The 22,790-nt window shown below is 39.4% G+C and overlaps 1 protein-coding gene across 1 annotated transcript in view; it reads right to left on the minus strand.

Moving 5' to 3' along the window:
- Positions 1 to 14,445, minus strand: part of LOC130711947 (phospholipid-transporting ATPase 3-like) — a 31,129-nt gene extending 16,684 nt beyond the window's left edge. Inside the window, exons 1-7 of the mRNA XM_057561740.1 lie at positions 14,087 to 14,445; positions 6,995 to 7,060; positions 6,302 to 6,363; positions 3,229 to 3,310; positions 2,742 to 2,852; positions 701 to 778; positions 514 to 610 (exon numbers count right to left, since the gene is read on the minus strand). Of these exons, the coding sequence (XP_057417723.1) occupies positions 514 to 610; positions 701 to 778; positions 2,742 to 2,852; positions 3,229 to 3,310; positions 6,302 to 6,363; positions 6,995 to 7,060; positions 14,087 to 14,269 (679 nt within the window). The 5' untranslated portion in view covers positions 14,270 to 14,445. The remainder of the gene's footprint in view (positions 1 to 513; positions 611 to 700; positions 779 to 2,741; positions 2,853 to 3,228; positions 3,311 to 6,301; positions 6,364 to 6,994; positions 7,061 to 14,086) is intronic.
- Between the last annotated feature and the right edge of the window lie 8,345 nt (positions 14,446 to 22,790).

Here is a 22,790-nt window from a genome sequence, read left to right on the forward strand (position 1 = left end):
CCAAACGAACAAATTCAGCCTCCATATCTATTTGGCCCATAGCTCCTATCCGGCATGTCGACCAAATGATAGGTCACTGAAGGTAACATAATATACAGAAAAGTATTACTGCATTCAAGGTGACCAGAGCAAAGCTCCTTCTGAGAGACTTCTCTCAGAAAGGGAGTTATAATCAGAAAAAAGCTACCCACAGTTATATGTAAACCAATGGACCAGCCTCTGGGTTAGATGTATCAAGGGATGTAAGCAGACCATAGTAACATAAAGAGTGCAGTGATTAAATGTGAATCTCTGAACTCACTACTCAGATCGATGACCTAAAATTGACATAACACTACTGAAAAGAAAAGAAAAACATTTACTATAAATGATTTGGAGAAAAAAAAGAGTGCTGAAAGGTTGGCACCATGTATCTGAGAACATAAACAATAAATGCACGAATGCAAGATCATTATAGAAAATTTAAGATAGGTTAGTTATTGTAGATTGTATAAATATGGGTTAGTTATAAACCTTTAAACTCAGACGCCTTCTCTGGAGTCAGGTAATCCCAAGTCTTTTCCAGTGCTTTCCTAATCTTCAAATTGGTTTCTCCGTCCAAATTAGCAGTCTGTCACCCAAACCCAAGACTATTAAACTAAAGACACTGCTAAAGAACATCAAGAAAGCATTCATACCATATTGAAAAATATAAAAAAACCTCAATGTAGCAGACACCATCTGCATTTGTACTGGCCAAGAAAAGCAGATCTGCAGGAAAGAATCCATCCTGCTTCACCTGCGACATAGAAAAGATTTAACTTAAGTAAATATTCTAAGTAAATAGCAACAACACCTGCAGGGTCACCATCAGATACAGCTCAGCAGCGCAAATCCAAAGGGTCTGTAGTTATTGGAGTAACCTAATTGGTCACTTGAATTCACATTTGTAACATCGCAATATAGCTGATCTGTTCGTTTGTAAATTCAGTATCAATTTTCCAGAACTAGTTATAGAACTCCGTTAACTGATAAGTGATAACCCACTCTATAACTAGATCAATGTAACTGAGAATTAGTGAAATGAAAACAGAAGCAACATTTTCAGATAGACCACTCTCAGTTCTCTTCTGTTACTTTTGATACTTATGATTCTGATAGTATATTAGAGTATTACACACATGCAAACCAAATAGCATTAACAATTAAAACCTTGGTTGTCAAAGGAAAACAGAACCATGAACAAAATTGGTGATTTGTCAACTCACACTTCCTAAAAAGGCCATTAAAAAAGAAATCAAAAAAATATTAATCAGCTCAGAATCCCAAAAAAAACATATAACATACTGCATATCAACAAGATTGACAACCATGTTGCTCTATGAACTCGTCCACGCTGCAGCCCCTGCACACAGTTAACTAGTAACCAAAGAATAGGTGGGGACTAAAGATGACAACTATATTCAAACCCAATGGGTACCCATAAAAATTACCCACAGAGGGTAGGTACTAGCCTACTAGGTATATACTCATCAAATGGGTTTGAGCCGGGTATGGGTAATTTACCCACAAAGTTTTGCGGAACCTGCATTATATTTATTTACTATATAATTAGGATTAACAATATATGATATACTTCTAATCAATACTTGTACTTTTATTGATTTTTTAATATTAATGTTAAAATTTTAAATAACATTAGTGCTTTTCTAGTCTGTCGAACAAACACATCCCATGAGACCACACTAGTTAATTAATTGCGGAAAAAAGGTTCAGATCCAGGTATATAGTTACCCTGCAGGTAAGGGTATGGGCACTAAAATTGCTACGCAGGTGGGTGTGGGGGCTTATGGGTATTTTGTCAGAATGCAGAGGGTATGGGTACCATAGTACCCCTACCCATTGCCATACATAGGTGGGAACTATCTCTGTTTGGGTAGAAAATGGGAGAAGGAAGATGGATTTAGAGAGAATGAGAATAATATTGCATTTTTTTTTGTTTTGTATAGAAAACAAGAAGGAAGAAAAGGATAATGATTTAGGACCAACATCAAAGGTGTCTTTTCTCAAGTGAAGAGGAAACACAAATTTCAAAGAAACAATTTCACCCTAATTTTAGCCATCTATTAGTCTGTCATCTGATGTGGTCTACTTGATACTTCTCACTTAATATTATAAATGGTGAAAAAAAACTCAATCAAGTTGTCAATTACGAGCGATCACGAGGTTGTCCTCACGACTGAAGCAATGCCCATTTCGCAGAGGGAAGTGTGTGATCGCGGCACGATAGAGATGCAAGGTTAGGGATGACACGGGAAATCTCAGAAAGGTGACTCATGAAACGTTTTAAAAAGATGACTCATGAAATCTCAAAAATATCCTCATTTATTAAATGTTTTAAGGGTGTATTGGGGATTTCAAAATAAAAAAATAGGTCAAGAAATTTTGACACCCATCCCACATAACGAAAACACCTCCCTGTTTAGTCTCCAAAGTCCACCCCTACGCCATCTCTGCCGAACATCCTTATTGCCAGATTGTTTTGCTCTTTTACCCCTCTTTCTCTTTGTTTTTTCATCTTCACATTCCTAAGTTATTCAAAATGAAATTTGAGTTCTATGTTGATGTCAGGAATATGTCTTGTTGTTGATGTTATAAGAATGGAACCAATTACCAATATATACATTATTCCATGCAATTACTAGTTCAAAGCATACACATGCCAAAATTAAATAGCACACAAACTCACTCTGCATTCATACCTTGATAATGTCTCCAACCTGTAACTTTTTCCATGGTATAGACTCCCACTTCTGATCTTGCAAAACATCTACCACATTATTGTTTATGGTCATGTCATTTTGAAAACGCTTCTGTTATACACAATTTAAGGAGGGAACATAAATTAATAAGAATACAGATATGAACCTTCTTGCCATAAACCAATTTATGAGAAAGTGGAGACAAATTCAAATCAGGATGCCATAGGAAAAATTAAATAAATGAGGTCATAACCGCAAAATTGGAAACAAAACAAGCAAAATCTTTTACAAACTTTTTAGCACATCTAGGATTAATCATAAAATATTTCTACACACGTATCTATTCATCATTGCCCTATAGCATCCATAGTCGATATTCCCTCTAAAAGTTCTTTCTGAAAATTTCATCGGAATCCCACCCACATAACTTACGAAAAACATATCACAAAAGAAAAGAATGTGCAAGGAGAATAAATAATATTCTTACCCAGTCCTCAAAAGCTTCCTTGATAAGAGAAACGAGAAGCACAAGAGATAGTGGAAGCACATTAGTTATCGGAGACACAGGACTACAACATCAGAAAATATGTAATTAGACTCATTATAACTTTTTTGTGAAATTAGTTAGAAAGTATGTTGGAAATTGGAAAAGCATTCAACATATGAAGTGTATATAATTGATATTGTCCTTTGCAATAATGAAAGCATGGCAAAAAACATAATGTAAGATCCAAGAAAAACAGGATATATGAAACCATAGCAGTGTGATTAGAAGTTCATTGCAATGATAACAACAATTAGGTAGCAACCTAACTTAGGAAGTAGTTAGAATACTGTTAGAGTAGGACTCTATTAATAGAAGGCAAGACCATAAAGTCAATTAATAGGAATTTAGTTAGTTAATTCCGTTTGAAGGTTTGCTTCTCCTTGAAAGAAGAATTCTGAAACTAAGAGATGTACATGTTGATCTCCGAATGTTTCCAACATTTCATTAAATTCCAGATTTTCTTTCCACCCAAATACCATTCTTTCCCTTCCTTTTTCTGGTTTGATTCTGTTTAAGGTTTATCAATAAAGTAACAAATAGAAATAAGAAAACCATAATATAAGGTGCCATGTAAAGAAAGTGAGCTTCATATCGAAAGAATTTTAGTGAATACAACTTCAACTGACGTACTGCTTTGTTTTTCATCAACCAATATACTCGAGAATACATGCCATGAAATTTTGACCAATAAAAAAAGAGACCAAATCACAACCACGACCTCCATTCCTATTGTTTCTGCCTTTACTAGAATCACCATTATTGTCCTGTCTATAACCACCAGAATACTGTAATTCTCTGAAGAATACTCTGGTTTTGCAGACTCTGTTGACTGCTGAGTCTGTGCTGGTGCAGTATGTGAGATTTACTGAGAAATCAGAAGAAAACTTTTTAGTCTTCTCAACCCTAGCTTCATGTGCCAGTAATAAGGTTCAATTTCATCAAGATCCATGAGTTGAAACCTACTGTTCATGTTAACCAAAGTAACAAAGACTCATACTCTGAAGGAAGTCCTTCCAGAATCACATCCAATTGTTCTTTTGCACTGACTGGATCACCAACAGAACAGAGAGAGTCTGAAATTTACTTGATTTGAGCGAGAAACTCAGCTACTGTGTGGAGTGAAGTTTCGCAATTGTCGCGATTTTGCTTGAACCTGAGAATGATTGTTGGAGTGAAGTTCGCAATTGTCGCGATTTTGCTTGAACCTGAGAATGATTGTTGGAGTGAAGTTTCTCCCAAAGCTGATACAAATGATGACAACCAATCTTCATGAGAGTCGGTGCTGACAACGTGGATTGAAGCCACGAACGAAGAAAGGCATCATGTTGCTCACACTTGCGATAGGTTTCGCTCACAGTAGCAGAGATTCGATCTTCCTCAAGAACGCATGCAATCGATGCGCAACAAGCACTGGATCGACTTGCTGCTTCCATAACAAAAAATTCTTGTCGGTCAGCTTTTCAGGGATTGAATGCGATAGAGAACTGTGCGGATTCGAAAACGGAAGCGAAAAACGATGACGCAATGTTGAGCGGTTGAGCGTGCACTGGTTGCGGTGGTGAGGGCGGCGGAGTCGGAGGACGCGGTGGAGTCGACGGTGTGGCATCAGCCATGGCACCGACAGAAGATCAAGCTCTGATACCATCGAAGAAAGAGAGAGGAGAGAGAGAGAAAGAAACTGAATAACTGTTTCTCTTATTGAATGGAAAGTTAGTTACAGATCACACATCATGTGTGTATTTATAGTACTCAATGTACTTGAACATACAAGTGTATATATGTACTGACTATATACTATCTCTATGACTATATACTCTATTAGTTGGCCACTCCGTGTTAGGCACATGCAGTATCTTAAACAATAAAATAAGAATTTTATTAATTGCTTGAATGAGTACGGTAATGTCTTCGGTAATGTTTTATCGATCAGACTCCTCGTATATACATACAATAACAGATAACTTCATCATATGTGAGGATGGGTTACATTTGGTTAGATTTTGACGTAAGCTCATAAAAAACTTCACATAATAATCTTAAAAACATTCATCTATTTTAAGGAAAAAAAAATTCCTAAATATTTAAATGCAAATTAATTCAAATTGTTTACTTAAAATTACATAATAAATATTTAAATAAACTTTTTTAGACTCTAAATATATAAACAAGAAAAGGAAATGTGACCCAATACTTTGATAGTGGAAGACATAGATTAAAGAGTTTGTTCGGGAGAGATAACGATATAAGAAATTTACATATTTAAATAAGTTTGTATGCTAAAAGTTATGTGATTGTAATGATATTGTTACATGACATTTTCATATTATAAAATTATAAATGAAATTAGTGTAGCATCATTAATAATATTTTTTAAAACTTTCTGAATTTGGGTTAGGCCTGACTCAATCTCAAAACGCTTGTGAGGCAAGGAATGTTATAAACCACTACTTTAGTCATAACTCATCAACCTCTACTTTAGTCATATCTCTACTCAATGTGAGATTTCAACATACCCCTTCACGCCAGGACTGGGCATCAAAAGTAAAGGTATTAGAAGACTGATTTTTTTAGTGCAGTAAAATTAACCTGGCCAGGTAAATTGCACTGAAAAAGTCGCAGGGCCAGGTTATCTTTTTGGACAACAGTGGGTGATGCCAATTGATAAGAACCTTAGGAGAACCATAGCAACAAAGTTAACCGTTGTAGTTGTAGAGCCCAAGGCCTTATAACCCCACATTAGAGTCACACACTTCAAATGTGGAACTTACTCACATAGCTTGCAGTTGGATCCTAACAAATACTCAATATAATAAAAATTAAGAAATGTTTGATTACTTGACATCTACTATCACCCACACCTGGAAGATAGCAGTCAATTGAAGACCCAAAAAGTGGTGAAGAATATAGATGATGTGCCCCTCTAGTTACTACTCTCTTTGCTCATAAATCACAGTTAAGCTTGAAAGTTACGAGATAATCTTCTACTAACTGAATTTGACAAGCATTTACATACCTAATTGGGGTGGTTGACAAAATTGAGATTGTAAGAAAGTAGAGATTAGCCACCCGCCTGAACTGCAGGACAAAAGGAATTTCTATCTTCTGAGAAACATTAAAAACACTGAAAATATGGCAAATGAAAGACCCCATCTTTAACAAACATTTACCATCAACCAATAATAAATAATAAAAAATTTGTCAAAAATAAATCTCAAATTCATTTGAATACATATTGTTTTAACTTCATAGTTCATATGTTGTATAGCAAGACATGAGACATTTGCTTTGTACAAAAAAACTGAACCAATTGACTTCCAGACCATAATTTTGTATCAGTACAGATGATGGGAATAATGCTAGTTTAAAAGGAAAATGAATGGTATAAAGATATGGAAAACACCGTAATGTACAGAATGCCTCAAATAATCACATAACAAGAAAGAATACATTACTCCTTGACTAGGTTGAGACCCTCAAGACACATCAATCGGAAAAACCAACCAGGGGTGTTTAATACTTATTTTAAAGAACGAAAAAACAAATTGAAGGTTAAGAAAAATCAAATTTAAAAAGAGCTTGAAACTAAAAAATCATAGACCACTACAACACTTTCAAAAATTGCTGAAGTAGCAAAGCTCCCATTTTTGAAAACTGAATAACAAATGCAGAACGAGCTCTCCAAAATCAAAAGCTTAGAGTAACTTACCTGTTCAAATAATCCTTTTGGCAGAAAGGTGAGAAAGTTGTATTTTGTAGTTGATATTGAATTTCCCTGACATACATAACAGATGTTAACTAATCAAAATCAAATCTCCAGGTATGCGAAATACACTATAATATCTCACATGAAAGTAAAATTACAATCTCTTGAAGCTAGCAAGGAAAAAATTAATAAATTCATCTCAATTGTACAGATAACAGCCGGAATATTAGAAAGATGATACGGTTGCTGATTTTAGGGCAGATTTGATAAGTTAGGTTAATTTAGGATATATCTATAATAGTAAACTCTAACTGTATAACAGAATTGTAATATTGAATTATGAAAAGGTTGATATTACAGAAAGAGATCCAAGCTATATATAGAGAGAGAAGAGGCTTGCGCAGCAAGCTATCATAAGGAAAAGCTTAGCTAACTAACTACTCTAACTGATTCTGTTATAGCTTGCCATGTCAGCAAGGCCACTAACTGATTCTGTTATGGCTTGCCATGTCAGCAAGGCCATGTTGATACATATACTCTAATATCCTCCCTCAAACTCAAGGTAGGTGAGAAACAAGTTTCTCACGCACATTGAGTTTGCTTCTAAGGTCTTCAAAACGAGTAGGAGAGAGAGCCTTTGTAAAGATGTCAGCAATCTGATCAACAGAAGGGACATGATGAACAAAAAGAGACTGATTTTGACGAACAAAAAAGATATCAAGTTCCATATGCTTTGTCCTAGTACGGAGAACAGGATTGTGAGTCAAAGCAACAGCCCCCATATTATCACAGAAAACCTTAGGTACTGTAAATGGAACTTGCAATTCCTGTAATAAGGATTGTATCCATAATAACTCAGCAGAAGTATTAGCCAAACTTCTATACTCTGCCTCAGTACTGGATCTGGCTACCAAGGTCTGCTTCTTAGAAGTCCATGTGACCAAGTTTGGACCAAAAAAGACACAAGAGCCAGAGGTTGACCGTCTATCATCAGGGTCTGACCCCCAATCAGCATCACAGTAAGCCACCAAAGAGACTGGAGAGTGCAGAGAACAAGGCCTGATGTGTAAACCATGATGAATAGTACCTTTGAGATACCTAAGTATGCGCTTGACAGCCTTCCAATGCTCCTCCAAAGGTTGGCTGAGAAATTGACACACTTTGTTCACTGAAAAACTAATCTCAGGCCTGGTCAATGTTGCATATTGCAAGGCACCAACAATGGATCTATAGAGTGTAGGATCTGAAAAATAATCTGCCCCATGTTTACTAAGTCTAGCACCACTAACCATAGGTGTAGAGATGCCTTTAGCTTCAGCCATGTCAGCCCTTTCAAGGAGATCACCTATGTATTTAGTTTGAGTTAGGAGAAGAGATCTATCTTGCAAGTGATGAACTTGAACACCAAGAAAATAATCCAGCTGGCCTAATTGCTTCAAAGCAAATTCTGAATTCAGTTTTTGAACCACTTCTTGAATAAAGGGCAAGAAATTGCCAGTGATGATAATATCATCCACATAGACTAGTATGTAGATGACATTAGACTTGTTGTGAAAAGTAAAGAGAGAGGGATCACAACAACTTGCTTTGAACCCATACTTGACTAGAGCTGCCTTCAACCTGTCAAACCAAGCCCTAGGAGCTTGTTTAAGCCCATATAAGGCTTTATTGAGCTTGCACACAAGAGTTTTGTCAGAATTCTGAAATCCAGATGGTTGTTGCATGTAAACCTCTTCTTGGAGAGCCCCATGAAAAAAGGCATTATTCACATCCAGTTGGTGAATATGCCACCTTTTGGAAACAGCCAAAGTGAGAATTAAACGAATGGTGATTGGCTTGACTACTGGAGAAAAGGTTTCTGCATAGTCAAAACCTTTCACTTGATGATATCCCTTGGCAACTAGCCTGGCTTTATATCTATTTACTGACCCATCTGCATTCTCTTTGATTCTAAAAACCCATTTACACCCTATTGGATGCCTGCCCTGGGGAAGAGTGACCAAAGTCCATGTATTGTTGGACATGAGTGCACCATACTCTGACTTCATTGCAGCCATCCACTTTGGATCCTTAAGAGCATGTTTTGTTGTAACTGGTTCTGCTTGGGCCAGAAGCAAAGTGGGAAGGAGTCTAGGCTTAACAATACCAGACTTTGCTCTAGTTTGCATAGGATGCACATTGGTCACTTGTTGAGGCTGAGAAGAGCTTGTTGTAGTATCTGGGATGGAAGAAGCAGAAGCAAAATGATCTGAAGAAGATGTGCTGGAAACTGCATTGGGAGAGACAGTTCCAGAGGCTGCAGGAGGGTCTGAGACAGGGGCAGCACTATGAACTGGTGAATTTGGCAGTGACTGCAGGGAATCAACTGAATTAGGAGATGAGATGCCAGTGGGATGAGAATGATGAGGTGAGGGGATTGGTTGCTGCAAAGAAGGCACATAAGAAATAACAGGAATAACAGAAGACACAGAAGAAGGATTGGAAGCTAGAAATTCTGAGGAAAATAAAGTAGAATAAGGAAACTTGAATTCATTGAATTGTACATCTTTAGAGATGTAAATTCGACCATCACTAGCAAGACACTTGTACCCTTTGTGTGAAGAAGAATATCCAAGGAACACACATTCCTGAGATCTAAAAGAGAGCTTGGAAGAATTGTAAGGTCTGAGATGAGGATAGCATGCACTTCCAAACACTGGCTTGGATCAGACCAGCTCTGATACCATGTTAGAAATCCTTAGTTAGAACCACACAACACCACAAAACCTTAGGCTTAAGGCAATGGGTGTGTGTGTTCTTTATTATGTATGCACTTGTGCACTTGCTAATCTTGGCAATGTGGGACTTCTTTGAGTTACCACTTCATTATCTCTATTACTCCCCCTCAATTGGGACTCCATTTTTTTTTTTTTTTGCCTGTGCCTTGCACTCCAGCGGGAACATCAGTGGTCGTCGGACTTGTGCTCCTTCGTCTGAGTCTGCCTTTCGACTTTCTTTGTCTGGGCTAGTACTCTAGCGGGAGCATCGGAGTTCCTTGGACTTGTGCTCCTTCGTCTGAGTCTGAGGCCTTGGCTTGCGCAAATGGGACTGCCATTTTTGCTTTTTTTTTCAGATTTTTTTTTTACTTTTCTTTTTCGGTTTTTTTTTTTTTTTGGAAGCGGAAGTCATGGCTTGGATCAGACCAGCTCTGATACCATGTTAGAAATCCTTAGTTAGAACCACACAACACCACAAAACCTTAGGCTTAAGGCAATGGGTGTGTGTGTTCTTTATTATATATGCACTTGTGCACTTGCTAATCTTGGCAATGTGGGACTTCTTTGAGTTACCACTTCATTATCTCTATTAATCTACTTTATAATATATCTTTACTAGTTAGGAATTATTATATCTTAATTAGTTATGATTATATTGTTTTCCTTTATTAGATAAGATTTGGTTGTTTCTTATTTTATTAGAAATAGGTTAATTTAGATTACTTCTCTTGTACTCAACCCTTATTATAAAAGGGGATTTCAGTATTGAATAAAATCAAGCAAGTATTTTCTTAAGAAACCTAAAGTTTGAAGATGCTCTGTCAAAGACGAGCCGCTTCTTCTTTATTCAGTCTGGGTTGCAAGAAGAATACTCTTGCATCTAGACCCATGAACAGATCCTACGCGAAGGTTCATAACAAAAACATAAAAAAGAATCAATTCAATTACATATTGATCAATTAAAATTAAGGAAAATTAAATGTTGACTCCCTTGACTGCAGCAAACTACACTTTAGGGAGTGGGCCAGCGCTCAACGGCGGCTGGAACTTTAAACAAAACAGGCGCCAAACTTTATAGATGCGTATGTCGCAAGTGGAAGCTCTGGTGGCCGTGAAAACGGGTCAGTGCTCGATGAAAGTTGGAACCCTAAACAAAACAGCTGCAAAATTTTATGGAGGTGTGCCGTGTGTGGCGACGAATGGAAGCTTTGGTGGACATGAAAACGAGTCAGCACTCAACAGTAGTTGGAAACCAAAACAAAACAAAATAGATCAGCGCTCTACGGCAGCTGGAACCCTAAACAAGTGTGAGGAACTCATAATAGTGTGTATGAAGCAGTGATGAACAATGTCAACGAACAAGATGAACAGTGTTTGGACATGAACAGTGGAAGCAATTAACAATACCGTAAAAGGGATGAATTGCACGCTACAGAACAATATCATGGTGAACAGCACCACAAATGCGGTAAACAATACCACAGTGAAAAGTCTAGTGATGAATAGTGAGGTGGTGAACATCATTGCCCATGAACAAACAGCTATAGGTTCAATGAAGCAGATGTGGTTTGTTACAGCTACAGCTCTGATACCATAATAGAAATTGGGAGGCCTATACTCAACCACAAAAGCTAGATCAAGAGTTGAGGTTTGCACTACCCTTATAAAGGCTATCTATGCTCTATCTCTAGCCAATGTGGGACTTATAACACACCCCCACACGTCCAGGACTGAACAACCTGGAACATGGGATCAACAACAACGGGTGCCCCATATATGGGAGGTCTCCACAACAAACAACAAATGGATCTAGGATAGGCTCTGATACCATGTTGAAAACTCTATTCTATGAATCTCATTCTCATTGATTTGAAAAGTTACTGAATACAAGAGTGAATACAGTTTATATAGTGAACACTCTAGCTTGTCAATCAAGCTAACCAACATTAACAAACTCTAACAAATTCAGTTATAACAACTCAGCATGACAGCTATGCAAAACTAAATTTAACAGCTAGCATAACTAACTCTAAAGCTGACTGTATACACAGTCAGCAGCTACTTAATAGTAGCTTCTACTACACGGTATGTGATGTACTCTAATATGGTTAAGAAGCAGAAGCAGGACACCTAAGATCGTTAGCTATTACAATAGTGTTCCAAATATTGAGGAACTCAACTGCGGAATAGTGATGGAAAGGGTCACAGAGCATGATAGCGCTCTGATACCATCTTGAATTTGGAAGAATATTGAACAATTGATTTATGCATCATTAATTATTGATTCAAAAATACAATATGTATAGACTAGATTTCTGGAGGTTTCCTAATCAACTGCAAAGTCTAAGCAATAAAATCTAAACAATTAAATCTTATCTTATCCTTATATATCATAACAGAATCTTAACAAAATAAAATCTAACCCTAACAAACCATATCCTAACAAGTCGTCTCAACACTAATAGATATCTCAACAATATACAACTCTTCTCTCCTTCTATGATGAAAATATTCACTTCTTATACAGATCAAATGATGTAAAAAGACTCTAAATGCTGCCATTTTTGCAATTCTAACCCTTGTTCAATCTTATAAAAGCAGATGAGCATATCCATTTGGTGTCCCCTTCTTCTATCATGAAAACAAACACATTGTATTGATAAAAGTATGCAACAAATAGCTCCAAAATGTTGTCAAATGTTATTCCTACCTTTCGAAATTATAGGAATTTAGGTACAATGGAGGAAAGGTGAGTAGAAAATCTGAGAGAATATAATACTGAAATGGCATGTGTTAAGGGCCCAATTGGCTAGAGATATTGCTAAATAAGTCCTTCTACAAGGTAGAGAAATCCACACCATCAAGCTAGCTTTTAGGGTAGAGTTAGACTTAAACCAATTATTTTATGGTAGCATAGTCTATCCTAGATCCGTTTATGGGAGACCCCATATATGGGCCACCCGCATATGTCAATTCCTGCAATTTTCACGCTCCAAATATCCAATCTTGGTCGTGAGGAGTGTGCGCTACAGTCTCACATTGACTAGAAATATCCCTATATAGGCTAGAGAAATCCTCACTCCCAAGCTAGCTTTTGGGGTAGAATTAAGCCTAACCCCGAATCCCAATAGTGTTTGATAGTGTGCTGCAAAGTACAAAGCACCAACTCCTATTTATTCTAAAACTGAACTTCTAATCCTAATTAAATACGGAAAAAAAAATCAAGAAATATAATAAAATATGAAAATGACTAAGGGATCATCAAGATAATTTAAAATATTCTTTATACAATAATATTATGAGATAATTTCTAGATATTCCAACAGTACCCTACAAGCTAATTTAAAGCTTGATATATTTATAAACACGAGTGGCAAACAATGGGGCAGTATCTAGGACTAGAATACGGTCAAAAGGCATTTGAAATTGAAGATGAAAGTGAAACTCAACCAGTGTTGTTAATTGCGGATCGCAGAAAGCCAAAAATCCACTATTTCAAGGCCTCATAGAAGAAAATAGCGGGCAATAGCAGCAAATAGCGGAATAGCAGTGAGCCCTCAGAGCACTACACTATAGCGCCACTTTAACCGCTAATTGACAACACTGAACTCAACTAGGACAAAAATGAGGCCAAATCGCATTTGGAACAAAGATAGAGCCAAACTACACCGTGGACATAGAAAGTGGTCAGATAACATCTGGTGGAGAGAAGTGGAAATGAAACAACGAAAAATCATAGCGCAAGGGAGCCAAACAGCAACTAAAGGTGGCGTATAAGATCAAAGTGGCCAGATCTGAGAAAAAACAACTAGAGAAGACCATCAGTGACAGCAGTAACAAAAATGTGGAAGCATGAAATCCCATGCCATAAGAAAGGCTAAATATGCACAGAACCCAGAAATCAGTGTATGAATACATATCCATCCATCGACAATGACAGGGGCAGCGAGACTCCAACCATTGACTAAGTTAAAACCTACATGGTGGGTTTGGTTGAATAGAGGATGGACCACAGAAGCAAATATCTAAGATGGCAGCAATAGAAGGAGGTAGAAAGGACAGTGGAAGAAAATCTAGGGTTTCACGACGGCTAACGGGAAATATCATGAACATTATAGATTGTAACAGCAAAGTTCCAAACAGCTATCGATCACTACGCACTTGGCTTAATTCACATACATATCTAGAACTAACAATCGATCTTATTGCTTTCCCATTAGATCAAACCATAGTTTATATGAAAAATTAGGGCAATAACATCAATCAATGAAGCGCAAAACACAGATTGAAGAAAAACTGTTTAAGGTGAAGTTGAAGAAAATCAAGGAAGGAATAGAACCTTGAAGCGGACGGGGAGATTGGCTTCGCGATCGTTGCAGAAGATGGTGCGGTGAGTTGGGGCTTGGGGTTGAACTCGGCCGAGTCGAACCGTTTGAGACGTTGCTCGATGGCTCATGGTGGTGGTGGAACTCGATCTAGAAGTAGAAGAGAAAGAAGATTGAATCCCATCCCATGCTTTCATCCTTCCTCCTCCTATTTCATGCAATCGCCGGAGCTTCAAAAAACCAATCAAATTCAAAATCGTTTTTCGAATATTATGATTATGATATGAACGAAACGCAGACTCGCGAGTTGGGGTTGGTCTTCGTTCGTTCCTACGCTAAAACCAAGAGATTCAACCACCCCATTTCCTGTTTGCCAATTTTGCCCTCGTCTTTCTATTTTCCGAATTTTTTTTGTTTTTATTCCCTTTACAAAACAAAAACCCGCGTTCGCGTTTCTAGTACTGCTATATTCCCTCTCTGCTGCACCAAATTCCCTCGTTAGCGTGTCGCGTGCATCGTATTCGGCAGACTTTTCTTTTTGGTAAATGAAGGTAAGATTGGGGGAAAAAACAGAAAAGATTTTTATCTGAATTTAATTGGGATGTGATCATAAAGGGTGAACTAAAAAAAATTAAGGAAGAAATAAAATTCAATGTGAATAAAAAAATTTGAGATTGTTACAACTGCACTAGCACACCTTGCTCAGTGACTAGGTGACCTCTTGGCTATTGTCTCATTTGAGACACTTTCAAAACAGTCTCAAATGCAACCAATAAAGGCATGACATGTGTTAATTATATTTTTTATTTTTTATTTTTTATTTTTAGTAGTAACTAGATATTCAATCTTTTAACACCAATATTTTACTAAACTAAATTTTAGTCCCAACTAATCTACATTATTATACTTTCTTCTCAAGATATCATAAATTATGATTTAACCCATAACATTTATCAAATTATATTTTAAATCTTCAATAATCAATATTTTATGTTGTATTTCAAAAATTATCACAAATCTTGACTTTGTAACCGTTAGTTCAAAAAAAAACTTAATAACCGTAAAAATCAATTCAACCACGTTAAAAAAAAAAAGAAACTTCATCCTTAAAATCTTTTACCGCCACCTCTCGCCATCGCCGCTTGCCGCAGATGCCGCCGGTGACGTTAGTCTTTCGCCTACAAATCCTCTCGCCATACGCGCCGCTCGACTTGTTGCCGCCGTCATTATTAGGTCTTGGATGCGGTGAGCGGTGATCTTCGGCGAATGACGAGCGTCAGCCGTCTGCGGCGAGCGGCACTCTACGGGGCGTACAGCGGCGGACTGAGGAAGAAGATGATGTTCACGATGAAAATACGTTTTTTTCACGGTCGAGATTATAATTTATTACATCTTGAGAAAAAAGTATAATAATGTAAATTAGTTGGGACTAAAATTTAATTTAGTAAAATGTTGGGGTTCAAAGATTGAATATCTTGTGACTATTAAAAATAAATAAATAGAAATAACACGTGTCATGCCTTTATTTGTTGATTTGGGACTGTTTTGAAACTGTCTCATGTGAGACAATACCAAAAAATTACCCCAGTGACTAATAATACTAAGAACTAGCAGCACTAAGACAACCTTGTCTTAGTCTTCTTCAGAATACTGACCTCACCGGTCTCTCAAGGAACTACAAACAAAGTTTGTGAAAGAGTTTAGTTTACAATGAGGGTGCCCACTAGGGTGGACACTTTTATTATTGGTCAACCGGTGGACCACTATCATATACCATTTGATATGAGAATCTTAGTTTTGGCCCAAAAGATTTGGCTCAAAACTCGTCAACATAAGCTTGTCGAAATATAGGTCCAGGAGAATCAGGAAAAGTATAAGTTAAGCTGATGGCAAAATTCGATGAGTGTAACGTTGAAAATCGTTGCTATTAAAACAGGCAAATTCGGCACATGCGTTTAATTGGCGAGTGTGCCATAACAGAATCAGTTAGGGAATTGTGAGTTTCTCCCCACGATGGCTACCCATGTGGCAAGCAAGCGGTTAGGAAGCAACACTCTCCCCACTACGCATGAAGTTTCCGGTACAAGCAATAGATCGTGGGGGAACCAAGCCCACTAACTCATCCAGCAAGAGGAAAAAACCGCCAATGACATGCGATGGACATGCGAGACATTGGAGTACTATAAATAGGAGAAAATTATGCAGAAGAAGGGGTTCTCAACTCAACTCCAAAAAACTCACTAAAAGGCTCATACGTTCGCATCAAAGAGACTCAAAGAGCCTAACGTGATCATGAAGGAGTACGTTGCAGAACCAGCCATTTAAGATTCCTGCATTTAGCGTTTTCAAGCTTGTTGTTATGTTCATTTGATTTCCTGTCGATATTTTCCCGTTGGATGTAACTTTCAGTTTTCGACTTGCTTTATGTAATTTCCCTTTTGTTTAATGCAATTCGATTCCCACTACTTTTAATTGTTTGTTTTAGATCGCAAAACCAGCCATTGACATTCGGTTGTCGAAAAGTTCAATTTCACACACAGCACTTTGGCAAGACATTTTCCCAAAAGAACCCTTATTCTTAGAACTCTTAAACTTTTTCCAGTCGAAGTTGGAGAATGTTTGTTTACCAAATATCACCGTAAACAAATTGGCACGCCCGGTGGGACCATTTTTGTGAAAACTAAGTTTTACAGAAGTGTTTTCTGTGTTGTGTTTATTGCATGTTACTTGTTACCTGTTCTTTGCTTGCGTGAGTTATTTTTATGCACTTGAGAAGTGGTAGAACTATAAGTATGGCAAGCAATCGAGGCAGAACCTCCCCCCAGGGATCCAATGTGGTTAATCAGAGCAGTCCTGGTGGAAGCAATGGTAACAACAATGAGGAATTGTCCTCCGGTATGAGTTCTGGCACCACTATGCCAACTCAAAGTATAGCGGTTTCCGCAATGGCAGAAATGCCCATTTCATGCGACGGTTTAGGCAGTGGCACCCCCAACGGTAACAAGAGGAGTGGCCAACGTGCCCCAAACCTTGTTTATGCCAAATGTCTCTCTGCCTACGAGAGACATGCCTTTTGGCATGCCCACATCTTTGATGCAGGGCTTGCAAAGTAATTATTCGACGTTTTCTGAGCATGTCCTCCCCTTTGGGGTACCCCCTTTTGAGGCAAACGGGACAATGATGAACTTGGGAAGTCGATTAAGCCCTCCTGGCTTCACTATAGGACAAAGTTCACAGGGTTTACTTGCCCACGGGCATGAACTCAGGGTCACTTCAGGCCATCAGACAACAAGTCGACAATAGTAACCACGAAATGGTTAACATGCTATCTCGACAGATAGATGTGAGAGATTATCAACTCTTTGATCCAAAACACCAATGCCAATAACCAGCAATTAGCCCATCAAATGGGGCGCTTGGCCACAGTGTTAGGGGCTCAAGTCGAAGTTGCACCTCTGCCAGGGATCGAACAAATCCGCCTGTCGCAATTCCCGTGCATAGACCTGTGCCAGCGTATCCAAACGTGGGGGAAAACCCTTTGTTCGAGGGGAATGGGGGAATACATCAACCACCTCATAACCTTTATGTGGTGAACAGGAATGAACATGCTGATGGAGTGTTGGAAAGAATTCGACACCAGAATGCTGGGGGCAGCAGAATGTTGCTGTCGTTGTCGAACAATTGCTAAACCAACATGGTTTCAATGTGGGCTTTGCGAATAGGCCCCATTTTGTCTCAGCCTTTACTGAAGAAGTTCTCGAAGTAGAGCTTCCTCGAGGCTGGAAAGTCCCTAAGTTTACTAAGTTTTCAAGAGACTCAGGAGAGTCCACGGTTGAGCATGTGGCTAGATACCAGATTGAGGCTGGAGACTTAGCCATTAATGAAAACCTGAAAATGAAGTATTTTCCTAGTTCTTTAACTAAGAACGCGTTCACATGGTTCACGACCCTCGCCCCAAGGTCAGTTCACACTTGGGCTCAATTGGAAAGGATCTTCCATGAACAATTCTTTAGGGGAGAATGCAAGGTGAGCCTGAAGGATCTGGCTAGTGTCAAGAGGAAGAATGCTGAATCCATTGATGACTATTTGAATAGGTTCAGAATGTTGAAATCTCGATGTTTCACTCATGTCCCAGAACATGAGTTGGTCATCCTGGCTGCAGGTGGTTTAGAATATTCGATCAGAAAGAAACTCGACACGCAGTACATTCGAGATATGTCACAACTTGCAGATAGAGTGAGACATGTCGAGTTATTGAAAGCGGAGAAGACTGACGAAAAGGCTAAAACTACCCACAAATGGCCCAAGAAGGAGAAAGTAGCTTACATAGATATTGAATCTATTTATCAAAGCTCGTGTGTGTATCATGAACTTTCCCCTAATGTCGATATTAATGACATCAATCTGGCTGAGTTGTAGCCAGGAGATCCTTATGTTTGCAAAGCTTTAAAGCCTTATGAAAATAAGGTTGGGGAAGAATCCCCTAAGGATAGCATGCCTATTGTTAAAACTTATACGTTTGATGTGACCAAATGTGATGCATTTTATGATATACTTATATCCGATTGTTTGATTGTGGTCCCTAAGGACCAAAAATTGCCTTCCCCTAAACAAAAAAGGGAAAAAATATTGTAAGAATCACAACTTTTTTGGTCACTGGACCTCACAGTGTGTTCGTTTTAGGGACCTCGTTTAGGGAGCTCTGGATTCAGGAAGGCTCAAGTATGGCGAAAAGGCCAAAGGTCAGATGAAAATCGACGCAGACCCACTGTAGAAAGCTGAAGCCAACTATGTGGAACCTCTCCACATCTACGTGGTAGACATTGCTGAGAAACTAGACCTGGATTTGACCCTCGGGGAATCGGAGGCCAAGGATGTGGCAGTCGAGGAACCAACTGAAGACATAATCCTGGAGGAAGTCTACCCTCAAGCTGGAGAGACTCTCGTCGAATTCCTATCTCGAAGCAAAGATGGAGAGAAAGAAGTCATGTTGTGCCCTAGATGCAGCGCCGTTTTCGACAAGTCAGCAACAAAGGCCTACCAGGATTCTGAAATGAAGAGGCACTATCAACAGAAGGTGCCTGTAGCCAGAAGGCTCACTTACCCTCATGAAGAGCTGGCTGAAACTACCCAGGAGCACCGTGGCCAAAGAGGCCAAGATCCAAAAGGGAAAGCCAAGACCTACCTCCCCAATGCTGATGTGCCCAAGAACCAGTGGTTTAGGTCAGCACCCCCTAAACCAAAGCCACGACAGAAATGGCAGAGAATTGACTTAGGCCAAGGATCCTCTTATGTTAAAAACTCTCAGGTGTCGAGGAACTACTCTTATGGCTCAAGGAACTATTATGGGCCAGAACAGATGACAAGGACCCAATTTCGACGCTTTCTGAGAAAGAGGAAGGCTGAGAGGGAAAGAGGTGGAAAATTTCGATCGCTATGGGACATAAAGCCAGCAGATGCTCCAGAAGACAAGCCAAGTGTGGCTTCAATCATTAACCATCTTGACCAGGCTATCAAGCAAGGAATGACTCTGCCAGACTCTGCCAAGGAAAAAGTGAAGATGGTAACTGAAGATGAAGATGAAGATATGCTAGAGGACTTCGATGACAGTGATGGAGAAGACCTCAACATCATTTGCATAGTGTCGCCAGCAGACTTCGACAGAATATCAGAAGTCACCGAGGGTGACGAGGATTATTATGTCGAGGAAGAGGCTGATGACAATCATTTATGCTACTATGTCATGCAGAGGGGAGCTGTAGAGGATGAGAGGGCTATTTTCCACAGGCCTTCAGAGCACATGAAGTGTCACTTGAAGCCTCTATTTGTATGGGCCAAAGTGGAAGACAAAGGAGTCAACAAGGTTCTTGTCGACGGTGGAGCGGCCATCAACTTAATGCCTAGATTCATGCTGAAGAAGTTGGGCAAAACAGAAGCGGATCTAATCCCTCATGACATGGTCTTGTCAGATTATGAAGGCAAGACAAGCACCTCCATGGGTACAATTATGCTTAACATAACTGTGGGAACGGTAAGCCGATCCACTTTTTTCATCGTCGTGCCCTCGAAGGCTAACTACAACCTGCTGTTGGGCAGAGAATGGATCCATGGAGTAGGGGCAGTGCCCTCCACCTTGCATCAAAGGATTTCCATTTGGAAAGCAGATGGAGTGGTCGAGAATGTACAAGCGGATCAAAGTTATTAGCTAGCAGAAGCAGGCTATGTCGACAAGAAGAACTTCGAGAAGAACTTGGCTACAATTGCTCCCTTGGACACGGTAGCCAACCAGTATTTCAATCCTTACTCAGAATATTTCGTAACCTTAGACCCAATTCAAGGTCTGCACCTCAATGAATCTTGCAAGGTGGATGCCATGAGTGGATAGCGGAGTGAGGAAGACGAGGATGCCACGAAAGAAGTGGTAAAAGATGAAAATGCCACAACAGGAGTGGCAACACCACCTAATGATGATTAATTCGAGCATAGCTCGAATTTCGGCTTATGCAGCTGAAAACAAGGTGAAAACGGCTCTCGAGGCCGACAGAATGGCTGAAAATCCAGCCATCAAAGGAGAAATTGATGCTTCAATTTTGCCTGTCGAAATGATGACTCGAAACGAGAAGGACGACTTGTGCTTGGAAGACAAACCAGGTGGCGAAGGCATGGAGGATCTACGCAACCTAAGGCTAGATTGCATCTATGACGATGGCCCCCTGGGATTCGAGAAACCTCTAGTAGATGTCACAAAAATGGAGGCTCAAGATCCCCAAGAGGAAATAGACCTGGGTGATGGGTCGAAGAAAAAGCCAACCTACATAAGTGTCCTTATTGATCTAGAACTCAAAGGCAGGATGGTGGATTTGCTAAAAGAGTTCAAAGATTGCTTTGTCTGGGATTATGATGAAATGCCTGGACTCAGTCGAGAATTGGTGGAATTACAACTACCAATCAAAGAAGACAAGAAGCCAGTGAAACAGTTGCCCAGGAGGTTCCATCCAAATGTCTTAGTAAAAATCAAAGAAGAAATCGAGAGACTCTTGAAGGGCAAGTTCATTAGAACAGCCAGATATGTCGACTGGCTCGCTAACGTGGTCCCAGTAATTAAGAAAAATGGCCAGATGAGAGTTTGCATTGATTTTCGAGATTTGAATGCTGCCACACCCAAAGATGAGTATCACATGCCTATTGCCGAAATTATGGTAGATTCAGCAGCTGGCCATGAATACCTGAGTCTGTTAGATGGCTATTCTGGATACAACCAGATTTTTATTGCCAAAGAAGATGTGTCGAAGACGGCTTTTCGATGTCCTGGTGCCTTGGAGACATATGAGTGGGTGGTCATGCCATTTGGGTTGAAAAACGCTGGCGCGACCTACCAAAGGGTAATGAATACCATCTTCTATGATTTTATTGAAACTTTCATGCATAAACATATTGATGACATAGTGGTAGAATCTCCATCAAGGGATGACCACCTGTTACATCTAAGAAGATCATTCGAAAGAATGAGGAAGCATGGTATGAAAATGAACCCCCTCAAATGTGCCTTTGGTGTAATTGCAGGTGATTTTTTGGGCTTTGTGGTGCACAAGAAGGGCATCGAAATCAACAAGAATAAGGCCAAGGCTATTCTCGACACGAGCCCACCAACCAGCAAGAAGCAGTTGCAATCGCTGCTAGGGAAGATCAACTTTCTTAGAAGATTCATAGCAAATCTCAGTGAGAAGACCAAGCCCTTTTCATCACTTCTTCGACTCAAGAAGGAAGAAACATTTCGCTGGGAAGCAGATCACCAGAAAAGCCTTCGACGAGCTCAAGGAATACTTGTCAAGCCCTCCAATGATGATCCCACCCATAAAAGGAAAGCCAATGAGGTTGTATATTTCAGCAACGGATGAAACCATCGGAAGCATGTTGGCTCAGGAAGATGAAAATGGCATCGAGAGAGCCATATTTTATTTAAGTCGTATCTTGAACGATGCAGAAACTCGATATACGATGGTCGATTCGAGCCTAGCTCGAATTTCGGCTTATGCAGCTGAAAACAAGGTGAAAACGGCTCTCGAGGCCGACAGAATGGCTGAAAATCCAGCCATCAAAGGAGAAATTGATGCTTCAATTTTGCCTGTCGAAATGATGACTCGAAACGAGAAGGACGACTTGTGCTTGGAAGACAAACCAGGTGGCGAAGGCATGGAGGATCTACGCAACCTAAGGCTAGATTGCATCTATGACGATGGCCCCCTGGGATTCGAGAAACCTCTAGTAGATGTCACAAAAATGGAGGCTCAAGATCCCCTAGAGGAAATAGACCTGGGTGATGGGTCGAAGAAAAGGACAACCTACATAAGTGTCCTTATTGATCTAGAACTCAAAGGCAGGATGGTGGATTTGCTAAAAGAGTTCAAAGATTGCTTTGTCTGGGATTATGATGAAATGCCTGGACTCAGTCGAGAATTGGTGGAATTACAACTACCAATCAAAGAAGACAAGAAGCCAGTGAAACAGTTGCCCAGGAGGTTCCATCCAAATGTCTTAGTAAAAATCAAAGAAGAAATCGAGAGACTCTTGAAGGGCAAGTTCATTAGAACAGCCAGATATGTCGACTGGCTCGCTAACGTGGTCCCAGTAATTAAGAAAAATGGCCAGATGAGAGTTTGCATTGATTTTCGAGATTTGAATGCTGCCACACCCAAAGATGAGTATCACATGCCTATT

The sequence above is a fragment of the Lotus japonicus genome, chromosome 4, assembly GCF_012489685.1.
Source record: "Lotus japonicus ecotype B-129 chromosome 4, LjGifu_v1.2".
Classification (NCBI taxonomy): domain Eukaryota; kingdom Viridiplantae; phylum Streptophyta; class Magnoliopsida; order Fabales; family Fabaceae; genus Lotus; species Lotus japonicus.